The sequence below is a fragment of the Lissotriton vulgaris genome, chromosome 1_1 (assembly GCF_964263255.1).
Source record: "Lissotriton vulgaris chromosome 1_1, aLisVul1.2, whole genome shotgun sequence".
NCBI lineage: Eukaryota > Metazoa > Chordata > Amphibia > Caudata > Salamandridae > Lissotriton > Lissotriton vulgaris.
The window spans coordinates 1,106,596,965-1,106,608,708 of record NC_141685.1 but is presented as its reverse complement, the minus strand read 5'-3'; the positions used below and the strand labels follow the sequence as shown (position 1 = coordinate 1,106,608,708).

The 11,744-nt window shown below is 44.0% G+C and overlaps 1 protein-coding gene across 3 annotated transcripts in view; it reads right to left on the bottom strand.

Moving 5' to 3' along the window:
- Positions 1 to 4,499: 4,499 nt before the first annotated feature.
- LOC147748685 (A.superbus venom factor 1-like) overlaps positions 4,500 to 11,744 on the bottom strand; it is a 1,068,833-nt gene continuing 1,061,588 nt past the window's right edge. For all 3 annotated transcript variants that reach the window (XM_086963563.1, XM_086963565.1, XM_086963569.1), the window contains 2 exons: positions 11,349 to 11,484; positions 4,500 to 4,823 (listed from right to left, as the gene is read on the bottom strand). In XM_086963563.1, the coding sequence (XP_086819689.1) occupies positions 4,682 to 4,823; positions 11,349 to 11,484 (278 nt within the window). In that variant the 3' untranslated portion in view covers positions 4,500 to 4,681. The remainder of the gene's footprint in view (positions 4,824 to 11,348; positions 11,485 to 11,744) is intronic.

Below are 11,744 nucleotides of genomic sequence, written 5' to 3'. Positions count from 1 at the left end.
GGGAACTGACTGATAGATTCCCCGTTGGCAGAGGGGTAAGACAGGGTTGTGTGCTGGCGCCGACCCTGTTTTGCCTCTTCGTCAAAGGGGTAATCCCCCATCTTAACGCCACCGACTACACAGACGCCCCCAAATTAAATGGCAACAGGGTGCCCGCGATAATGTTCGCGGACGACACACTGTTGCTATCTAAAACACCCATGGGCATCCAAAGGATACTCGATGCCTTTGTGGCTTTCTGCCAGGATAGAGGGCTGGAAATCAATGCCACAAAAACCAAATATATGGTATTGAATCCGAGCCCCAAACAGCGCCCGAATCCCCAACTGGGAGCAGTGCGGCTGGAAAGAGTAGCCACGTTTGAATATCTCGGCGTGACGCTCAACGAAACTATGACCTGGGGGCCCCATCAGAGTAGGGCCAACCTTAAATTAATACAAACTACCTGGGGTATATCCCGGATGATGACCGGCTCGTCCTACCGTCCATTGGGGGCCCTAATTCAGATATACAAGGCCCAGGCCAGGGGGGCGATCATGTATGGGGCTGAATTGTGGGGCCACACCCCATGCCGGAACCTGTCTTCTACAGAAAATAGGTTTATAAGACAGATAACCGCACTTCCCCCTAGCACTCCACTCCTTCCTCTGAGGCTTGACCTAGGGGTACGGCCATTTGCTGATGAGATAAGTTTAAGACCCATTGCCTTTTGGCGCAGGCTATGGAGCGGCGATGATCTCGCCGATTATAGGGCGGAACTGGTCGAACTATTAAATCACCCCAAGGCGCTCAGCATCCCCTGGGTCCAAAACATCCAATCAATTTGCACCGATCTGGGGCTCCCTGATTTGTGGACTGATCCGGCAAACGTAGCATCAAGAATCTCCAAGAGATCCCTGGCGAATCTGTATCGTGAACACAAAAGGGCAAGGGCCTTAGCTACCCAGACAGAGGGGTCCCTTTCTTCCATATTCCTGCAAACCAAGGACCTCTACAGATTTGAGAAGGCTTTCGATCCTATATATCCTATACTTACCAGAAAGTTATTTCTTCAGTGGAGATACGGTACATTGCCTTTTCGGTCCTTTACAAGCTCCTGGTCACAAGTCCCCTCCACCAAGCACTGTTCTCTTTGCGATGATAAAGAGGAAGATGACTTGCACGTGGTCTTTTTCTGCCCAGCCTATAAGGCAGCCAGAAAGCATTGGCTGCTTCCCTTGATTAAGAATTTGGGTGGCAGGGAATACACACCTATGTACAGGATTTTAAAATCTGATGTTTCCGGCCCAACTGTTTTTGCACTCTCCAAATTCTTTACGAATGTTTGGTATACGCGCAGTCGCCTTTTAAAAAATGCTGGGTAGACCTTAGATCTGTTTTAACTCTCATTAACTGTTTTTATGTCTGTGTTGATCTTAAAATCATGTATTGATGTTTTATCAAATTTGACAGAGTTCATGTGATTTTATTGTAATGTGTATCTTTTATGACCAAATGGTCGAAATAAAGATTGGAAAATGAAAATATAGGACACACTTAGGTTATGCTCCTAAACTCCATTTCTCTATCTTGTCCCAATGGCAAGTTACACTTATAATATGTTACAAGGCAGCTCCTATGTTAACCTATGGGACAGACGGCCTTTCAATAGTGAAAAACAAAATACACAGTATTTGACTATCAGGACACGTAAAACACACTAGTCCTACCTTTCACATACACTGCATCCTGCCCATGGGGGTACCTTAGGCCTACCTGAGGCGTGCCTTACATGTAAGAAAACTGAAGGTTGGGGCCTGGCAAGTGAGTGCACTTGCCAGGTCAACATGGCAGTTTACAACTGCGCATGCAGACACTGCAGTGGCAGGTCTGAGATACATTTACAGGGGACTCATTCGGGTGGCACCGCCAGTGCTGCAAGTTCCCTAGTAGCATTTGATTAAAAGGCCTGTGCACACTCAGGGTATTTTACTAGGGACCTACCAGTAAATCAAACATGCCAATCATGGATAATCAATCATAATCACAATTTACACAGAGAGCATATGTAATTTAGCACTGATCAGTCGTGGTAAAGTATCCAGAGCTCTACAGCCAACAAAACCATGGTCAAAAAAATAGGAGGCAAAAGGCAAAACGTTTGGGGATAAACCTGCAAAAAGGGCCAGGTCTAACACAGCGTGATTATGCCAAGATGGGAACAGTTGTGGTGGTGGAGGCCCTAATTTTCTTTATAATTTCTTCCTCAAATGTAGGCCTCTGTTTCTGTTGTAATGGCTCGGAAGTATTTGGAGGCCAGTCAACAATATGCCATGTGTGGGTATTAACATGCATAGTGCTCTTTTGGATGTGTGGCTATGGTGGATCACGGACACCCATGTCTTTCTCCTATTGCCCATGTGTGGAGGTCAAGTCCCTACTGTGTGTCAATGCTCTTTCATTGAAGTTCATGGTAAGCAGAGGTTGCCGAACCAATGTTAGTCTGACATATATGCCAACCCTCCCGATTCAGGCGGGGGGCTCCTGATTTCAAGGCTAGTCTCACGCCTCCCGATTCCAGCACGCATAAACCCAATTCCTCGGTGGGCTTCAGATAGCAGTGGCTGGTTTTGTGTGACTCAGCTTATGCACTGATAGTAACCTGCTCTTGCTTGCAAGTGCAGAACATTTTTGTCACACTTTCTCTGCCTTCCATTGCGATTTTTCTTTGCTCCAGATAGGTATGGAAGAAACTTTTATTAGAATTTCTGATATCTGATCGTGCAGCAGCACACTTGCAAGTCCCATTACATTCCAATAAAATCCGATGCAGGCAGCTATGGAAGTCAATGGGAGAAATACATTCTCCCGATTATTTTTCAAAAATCTACCCTTTTCCTCTTCCAAAATGTTGGCATGTATGGTCTGACCCTGTAAGTCTGTCATTGCACGTAGGGCAGAATTTAAAATAAGTGTTTCTATATCCTCCCCACAAATAAGTTATTCTCATACGACCTGGCACCAGGCTCTTCAGTGCGATTCACCCTTGATGCTGAGTTTGTGCTTGAAGTGCAGCAAAAGTCTTTGGTGTGAGGACATCTCTCGATGCACAACTTTAAGGGAACAGTTGAAATATGTACGAAACCAATGGAAGGACAAAAGAACCCTGGGGCATATTATCAAGGGGGTTTATATCCGCTTTTTTGGCTTTAAAAGCCAAGAAAAATTATCTCCCTATTACCTAGCTATCGCTAACACCAGTTAGCGACAGCTAGTAGGAGATAGCGACCATCTTGGGCCCCTCTTTGCATGTCAGTGATATTTATCACTAATGACATGCAAAGTGGGCGTGCCAAGATGTTAGCGACTGGAAACAGTCGCTAACATTGCTATCTCCTATTACCAACTTTTGGAGATATTCGCGCTAAGCGCGAATATCTCCAAAAGCTAACACCTACCCCTGAGCAGTTCTTAGCCATGTTATCCAATGGTAGGTGGATAACATGGCTAAGAGCATTAGCTCGGTAATGCATGAATAACGCTGACTTTTCAGCGATATTCATGCATTTCGGCCGATTTTTATCGCTTAGGAGATAAACCTTGATAATAGCAAGGTTCCTAAGCGATAAAAATTGCCACAGCTTGGCAATAAAAATATCGCCGCTAAACCAATATAGCGATAATTATCGCTAGTTGTTGGTAATATGCGCTCCTGTTCTGGTGAGTTTCGGTTTCAGGGGGAGGAATTATGAGTCACCTCGAAACCGATAGTGTTTCTTCAAAGACAAAAACACTTGTGAACTTCTGAACCCAACAAGTAGATGGTAGGAGTTTACACAGCAGATAATCATCAGCAGCACATGCTGCAAACATCCGCATTTAGAAGACAGAGTGGAGGTGCTATGATTTCAAACTAAGAACTGGTATATAGATATACGCTCAGAAATTCACTCGGTTATAGCATTGCTAACCCAGGTCGCATCGTTGTAAGCGAGTCAGAGACACTCACTCCTCTGTTATAGCCCCTCACAGTGTAATTTTCAGCCGTATAAAAAAAAAGGGGGAACCCTGCCATTTCTGCATTCGTTTAGCGCCAAAAATGCATGAATGTAAACGGAGTAAGGCACTAGATTATGCAGTAGAGTATTTCAGAGTGACTTGCAGTGCAACTTGTATTGCCGCCCGAATATGAATATATTAAACTTTCACTGAGCTGGGTGGGCACTGCACTGTTGTTTACGTGGAAGCGCCGGTGTAGGAGTGTTCGGAGTACTCAGCGAGTGGGCAGTAGCATACATTGTAGTTTGTATAGCTGCGCCAGTGAATAATCATTCTGAGCTCCTGTTGGGTACTGCCTCGTGCTGTACTTTACATTGCAGTGATACTGTAGGTGTAGGGGATTTCTGAGTTCTGAGCGCCTGAAATGGGAGGAACTGTTATTGTAGATACAGAGAATACATAAGAGTGAAAAGAAAGAACATATTGCTAACATATATTAAACTCCATGGGAACAAAACACACTGTTTTGGGAATGCATCTTTATTTATGTAAAAATAACTGTCTGTCATAAACTCCCTGAACTGGGAGAAGGAACAGGCTGAGGCATAATACTGTGGTAGATACCACCAACACACACCATGCAAGCACGTTTTTGGGGCAAGAGTTCATCACGTGACCCAGCTTCACTACTGCTTCTGAAAGATTAACTTGGGCAGCCAAAAACTATCACGTTTTCAGTAAAATCTGAAAATTCTTCACATATTTTAAGGTGTTCTGCATAGGTGCACTCCACCGAACTTGGCCACCACTCGATCCAGGTGTCTTTCCCAATGTAGTAGTCGAACCTGCAATGGAGGTGCACAGTGTCAGGCAGGCAGTGTGAGATTCACTCTTAGCCAAGGCCACTGAAATTATGCGTCCGGAGAGGGCCAAATTATGTGGCAGGGTCGAGCAAATTATGCAGCAAGACAAGACAAATTAGGCGGCGTAATGCAGCACAGTTTGCAAAAGTATTACTTCATTATTTTGACACTTTTACACTTGTTAAAAGTGTCTGGGTATTGGTTGCAGCTCAATAGTGCTTGTTTAACAACCAAATATGCCAATAAGCAACAGTAAAGTCACCATTAAACCTTTGCAAAGGGCCTGCCGCTATAGATGCAACACTTTTTGGTGCATTTTTAGTAACTTTTGAACCATTTGAGAAACAAGTTTTTTGTTAAAGTCTGCAGAATTTGCAGAAGATGATGGATTTTGTGGTAAATACGTAAAGTCTTAAATTATGCAAAAAATGCAGCTGCTGCACATGCCTAATTCCAGTGGCCCAGCTCTTAGCAAACAATCACTTAGGGTTAGATCACAGAAACAGCACTAGTGCAGAACAATTTCTTACCACTGGTGCAGTTTAATAAAACACTCTGCAATATAGTCATGAGCGGATTTTGCGGATTGGCAATCCGCGAATTTGCGGATTTGCAAACTCGCAATCCGCAAAATCCGCGAATTCCCGCGAATTTGCGGATTTTTTTTTTTTTTTGTGTTCGCCCGTGTTTCTGCCATTTCGCGAGGGTTTTTACAATTTCGCAATTTGCGAACTTACCTGTCGGGTCGCAAGTTTTGCGAACTTGTTGTTTCTACGTGTCCAACCTGTTCGGGACACTCTTCTTCATCACTGCCACTCTCTGTCACCACTGCCACTCTCTGACTACTCATGCCACCCTCTGGCCCACCCATGCCACCCTCTGTTTCATCACCACACCCTCTGGTTGTCCAGTGTACATTATTTTCGGCAAAGCAAAGCACACCTTCCCTGCCTCAAGTGACCTGAATTAATTTCGGGCTGATTAATGTGTCACAGAATATTTTTTTAGCTGGCACCTGCTTCCTTAGTGCGCCCTGATTAGTGATCTTTTGCACTTGCTAAGTGCTTTCATTGTTGCAAAATTAGTTACAACACCTGCCCTGCCCCAACTGACAATAATGAATTAGGGGCTGATTAATGGATTTTAACTTCCAGCCTGGCTCCTGCTTGTCTCCCTTAGCTGTAATTCAGGACCTTTGTGGCATATGTGTAACTATTCTGAGGTTCAGAGCAGGGTCACATAATAGTTGCAACTGGCAACTGAACTCTGGAGGGGCCCCTCAGGAAGCACTACAGGAAATGGCTACTAATGATGTGCCTGAACTTTTGAACCTGGTAAGTAGTTACTTTCAGTTTTGCTTAGATCGTATTTCTGCAATTTCGCACTTATTCGCGGGGCGCGAACTCACGAGAACAGTGCGAGCAGTGCGAGCAAAATCCGCTGCTCGCGGATTTGCGGATTTTGCAGGAAATTCGCAAATCTCGCGGATTGCGGATTTCCCGAAAATCCGCAAAATCCGCGAGCGGAACGGATTTTCCGCCCATGCCTACTGCAATATACAATGCACAATCCCAACAATGCACTACGTGCTGAAGAGCATTAAATCAAAAGTCCCTTCCCACTGTTTGTACTTAGGGATTTCGAAGAGATTCCCAAAACTGATGAATAATATTACATTTATTCTCACTGACATTGTCACATATTGGAATAGCACTACATTGTATTATGACATTTGCTTTGCAATCTCTTTTTTGATTTCAAACATTTTATTGTTTTGTAGTCAATGCATAATTTAAGAAGAGACAGGTATATGGTGTAAGACACCAGCACACTACAGGATAAAAAACAGAGTGAAGAGCATGTACTTTTTGAGTTAGTTGTGAGGATTGTCAGCCATACACTAAAAAGTTCCATTGCACAAATTCTGTGAGTGATGTATCATTACATTCTAGAAGTAAGATGTAGCGTTCCATACTAGAAATAGCAATACCTTACACTAAATTACATACTAGACTTAGCATTGTATTCTAGAAGAAGTATTAGATTCTAGATGCGATTTTAGATTTGCGGATCATGAGTGTAGGCTTTCATTTGAATATCTTTGGGGAGGGCAGAGAACTATAAAGATTAGTAAGGGTGCTTGAGGATATTGTGCTTGCGGGCATGATATCAAAGTCTATATTGTAATTGTGGAAAGGAATATAGTGAAGTGTTCGAAAGCACGAAAAGAAGAGATATGAGCGAGGGGTAGAGGACGGGGGAGGGAGAAGAGGAGAAGCCCCTTAAATGTCTTTACAGCTAGGTCTGGCATCGGGGAGCATGTCGGCAAGGTACAGTATAGGTGTAAGGAATATTTATGTTTATGGGGTCAACTTTCTGTTGAAAAATGTCAAGAGAATTCTAAAGACCTCTTGAAGCATTGGTTTTGTGTGCTTTAAAAGTGAAGCACGGGTGCCGCGATTATAGCAAAAGTATTCCACCATTTTTCGTAAGAGGATTCTGTGGTTGCTTTCCAGACTGTCAAAATAGTTTTGGTGCTTAGGGCTAGCAAAAGGTCAAGTAGGAGGTAGTCTTGCTGCGGTAAGGCAATGGGTGCATGATGTGTGTTAAGCCAAGAGTTGCTGTGAGAAGAGTAGGTCTAAAGTTAGTTTTGAAGATGTTCTGGATGGATTCTTGTATCTTGGTTCATAGTGGTTGGACCATTTTGCAGGAGAAGATCCTGTGTTTGTGTGTTCCAGATGCCTCTTCGCAACACCAGCATATGTTGGTCTGTCGTATCCCCAGTTATGTAGTCTAGAGGTGGTCCATGAGATTTGTGGATAGTTCAAAGTCTTGATTGGGCAATCAACGGGGTCATTTTTTATTGAAAGGGGGATTGCCAGATTCTGTGCCAGAAGGATTCCGAGAAGTGTGATGTCAGTGTTGCAGGTATTTATGCCAGCCATTTGTTTTTAGTTTTTCGTGATGTGCAATATTTACGGTTCTAGGATTTTATAGATGTGGAAGGCCACTTGGCCTGATCTTCTGATGTTGCTCAATAGTAAGTAAGTAAATCTTTATTGCTTGATTAATAAAAATCTTAGCAAACAGCTACATGATAAAACACTTATATTAGTCAAACAGCACTTGTTCCGATAAAAGTTACAGTGATTCTATAAAATACAGAAGGATAGAAATGTACTTATGATACAAAAGGTAAAAATATGATTATGTGTTTTATGTTAGGCACTCAATGTCTGCTGGGAAGCCATCCTCCTTGGAGTTCGCCTCTATTCAAATGTCTATGAAATTAGATGTAAAATCCATACCAGATTAGTGGTGAGTCTAAAATTGGTCATTTCCAATGAGTGAATGACAGTAAATTACCAGCAGTCTTTTTTTGTTTTTTGAAATTTAAACTTCATTGTTTAGTTAATTAAAACCATAACAATTTGATGTACATCACACAACCAATATTAAAACTTTTAAGATGCTCATTAAAAAGTAACCTTGTGTTGCTAGGAAATATTGTTGGTATCTATGAATGTCAGGTAGCTCTGTTTTTATTCCGCCTTCGGGGGCGTCCCGCTGTTCTCGGCCTCTTGCCTTTACATAGAAATTTTGCGATAACCTTATCCACAGATTTGAAGAATTGAGAGGATTGATTTATGGGGAGCATGCTTGCGATGAAGTTGATGAGTGGATCAATCATCATTCTTATTGTATCTATTTTACCCCACAAGGGTAAACTTTTAGCAGACCATGAGGCTAAAAGGTCATTGATTTTGGAAAGGGTTTTATTTTTATTGATCATTATGGTTTCATGGAGGGCCTTGCTGAACCGTATGCCAAAATATTTGAGAGCAGCTGAAGTGCCCAGGACAGAGGATGTCAGAGGATGTCAGAGGGAATATTTCTGTTTTGGAACAATTTAGTGTGTAGCCAGATACTTTTAAGTAGTCATTAATTTCAGACATGATTGTCGGTATGGCCTTGTTGGCGTCTTCTGTGAAGTTCAGGATATTGATAGCATAGGCTGCGACTAGCTGTCTACCTGATTGAAACTGAATATCCATAATGCTATTGTTGGCTTTTAGGCGATACAGCAGGGGCTTTATGACTCGAGTTATAAGCCTGTCCGGCTACAGTGTTACTGAAATAACACAGAATCTAACAAATCCAGCGGACCGCGGCGGTCCGGGCCCACTCAAATGTCGACAGACTCAGCCACTGTACCTTTTACTTGATGAGGCCGGCACGGACGTGCAAGCCGATTCCGGTGATTGTCGCGGTGCAGAAAAGAAAGCGTTGCAGGTCGCGTTGTCCCTCAATGCGGTGCAGGCAGCGGCCCGTTGACGCAGTCAGTGAGTCCAAGGCGTGCGTTGCAGGGTGAGATGTTGTTCGTTGCGGTGCTTCCAGCTTGCGGTGCGGCGACAGAGCCGGAGTTCGGGAGCTGGCGTCGATCAGTCCAGACATCGGTGCGAGTCGGGCGGTGCGTCGCAAGGCGTTGCACGTCGCGGTGTCCTTCCAGTCGCGGCACAGGCAACGGCTCGGTGACGGTGTTGTGACGGAGTCGGTGAGCTCAGAGCTTGCGTTGTTCGAGGCGGACATTGTAGAGGGAAGGCCCAGCCCTATTCAGGTCCCAGGTGCACCTCCTCCCTCCCATCTAGACGCAGATCTCTCTATTCCCCACCGGGCTGCCCTAGCCTGTCTCCTGGAATCCCCCAGCCCTGGCACTCACAAATCCCAGACAAAGGAATACACAACCTAGCAGTGGCAGGCTTGAAAGTTTAGGCAAGCAAATACCTACTTTCTAAAAGTGGTATTTACAAACACAGAATATTAAAATAAACTTCACTAAAAGATGTATTTTATTATTCTGAGTCCAGGCATACTAAACTCGAATTTCTACCATGTTCTCTGAGTCTGTTAGGATTATAAAATGTAATAATTCTAACAGCCCATTCTGGCCTATGGAGAACAGTTAGCCTTGCAATAGTGAAAAACGAAAATGGCTGTAATTCACTATTTGGACAGGCCACACACATCAGGGCTTGTCCTACCTTATACTTATAATGTACCCTGCCCTTGGGCCTACCATAGTGGTGTCTGATATGAACAAAAGGGAAGGTTCAGGAACTGGCAAGTGTGTGCACTTGCCCAGTCAGCATGACAGTACCAGACTGCACGCAGGCTCTGCAATGGCAGACCTTAGACACATTTTACAAGGCCGCTTCTGTAGGTGGCACAACCAGTGCTGCAAGCCCACTAGTAGAAGTTGGATTACACACCCTGGGCACCCTCAGTGCACTGTACTAGGGTCTGAAAAGTAAACCAAACATCCAAACATGGAATCACCAATTAATACATTCATTTACAATAGAGAGCACTCGCACTGTGGCACTGGACAGCAGTGGCACAGTGACCAAAGCATCTAGCACGAGCAAAAACACATGAAGCAACAGCAAAAATGGAAGGGAGACCCACACCAATGGTGCCAGGTCTAACAAATCTCAAATTGCCTTGAGGAAGTAGGAGAATCTTGTGCACCAATGTGTTAATGGTTATACAGTGTCTCAGTGTAATGATTTTAGGAGAGCACCCGAAGGCGCAGTGTAATCACACATATTAGGGCAGTAATTAAAGCTTTTGAAACCTCACATGTCTGGATTACCACAGTAGAACAATGGCAGTAGTGTGTCTCCTGTGTATACTTACAATGTATTTTGATACAAGTTCGGGCCTTGCGTGTTCCCCCAGTGTTTCGAGCAGCACGGAGGAGGGGGAACAGGGTAAGGCTGGCCTTTAGGGCTATCAGGGAGTGCCTGATGAGCTGGCCTGACAGGTCAGTGAGTGGGCTGTTTTTTTGGCTACATCTGGGCCCTTTTTATGGTCCTCTATGATGGTTTTTATTGCTGAGTTCACTAATATTAATTCAAGCATTGCCTGCAGCAAGCTCAAATCCATGGAGTCTTTCAGACATTGCAAAACACTTACACAGCTGTCATTACAAGTTCGAAGGTTCCCCAGTTTGCAAACATGGGTCACATTTTTAGCTTTCTAAATCACCAACGGGGGCCACTTTAATTTCGGTGCCCAGGCCAATTTTTTGTTCCAGCCCGACTCTGGATTGGGGTTCCCTATGCAATTCAACCTTATATTTGGACAGCAGGTGTGGACTGTGTGTAATCTCACAGTAGATTCAGCCGCGGTCCGTGCCGGTAACAGCGGGTGGAGCGGTAGGGCCGGGTAATGGGGGATTTTAAGGGACGACGCAGAGGGAAAATTAAATAAATAATAAATATTCTCTCTGCATCATCCCTTGAAATCCCTCATTACACGGCCCCACCGCTGTTACCTGCCCTGACCGTGTCTGATTAGATTCATAGGCCCCTGTTTGATTTCACATTCTTATTTTTTGCAGGTGATCGCCAGAATAGTTTACAATGATAGAGCTTCATCCATTGATTGCCCTTACACTGCTTGATAATGTTACTAGATGAATAATTATTTCCAGAATTTCCTTACCCATCCTTCTGACTCCACAAGTCAGTGTTCACACCCCAGATGAGATAGCTCTTTCCATCTTCAAGCTTCAGAGAACTCCTGCATTTCTTGTGGCTGATAAACTTGCGAACGCTCCCTTCAGGTGCCTCGTCCGACCCTTGGAAAAAAAAATTGACATTTTGATATTGTTCCCAGTGTCTATTAGGCTTCGGTACCTGATGGGGGGGGGGGAGGTGATGGATATGGGGGGTGGTAAGGGAGAAAATGAGAGAGAGAGAGAGAGAGAGTGAGAGATATCTGTCCCTCTCCGTCAAGATATCTTGCTTTTTTATTTTTACAAAACCATAAAAATTCATCAGTTATAGTTATACTTATACTTATGTTAAGAAAATATGACTTGTTGCCTTAAGTTACTTA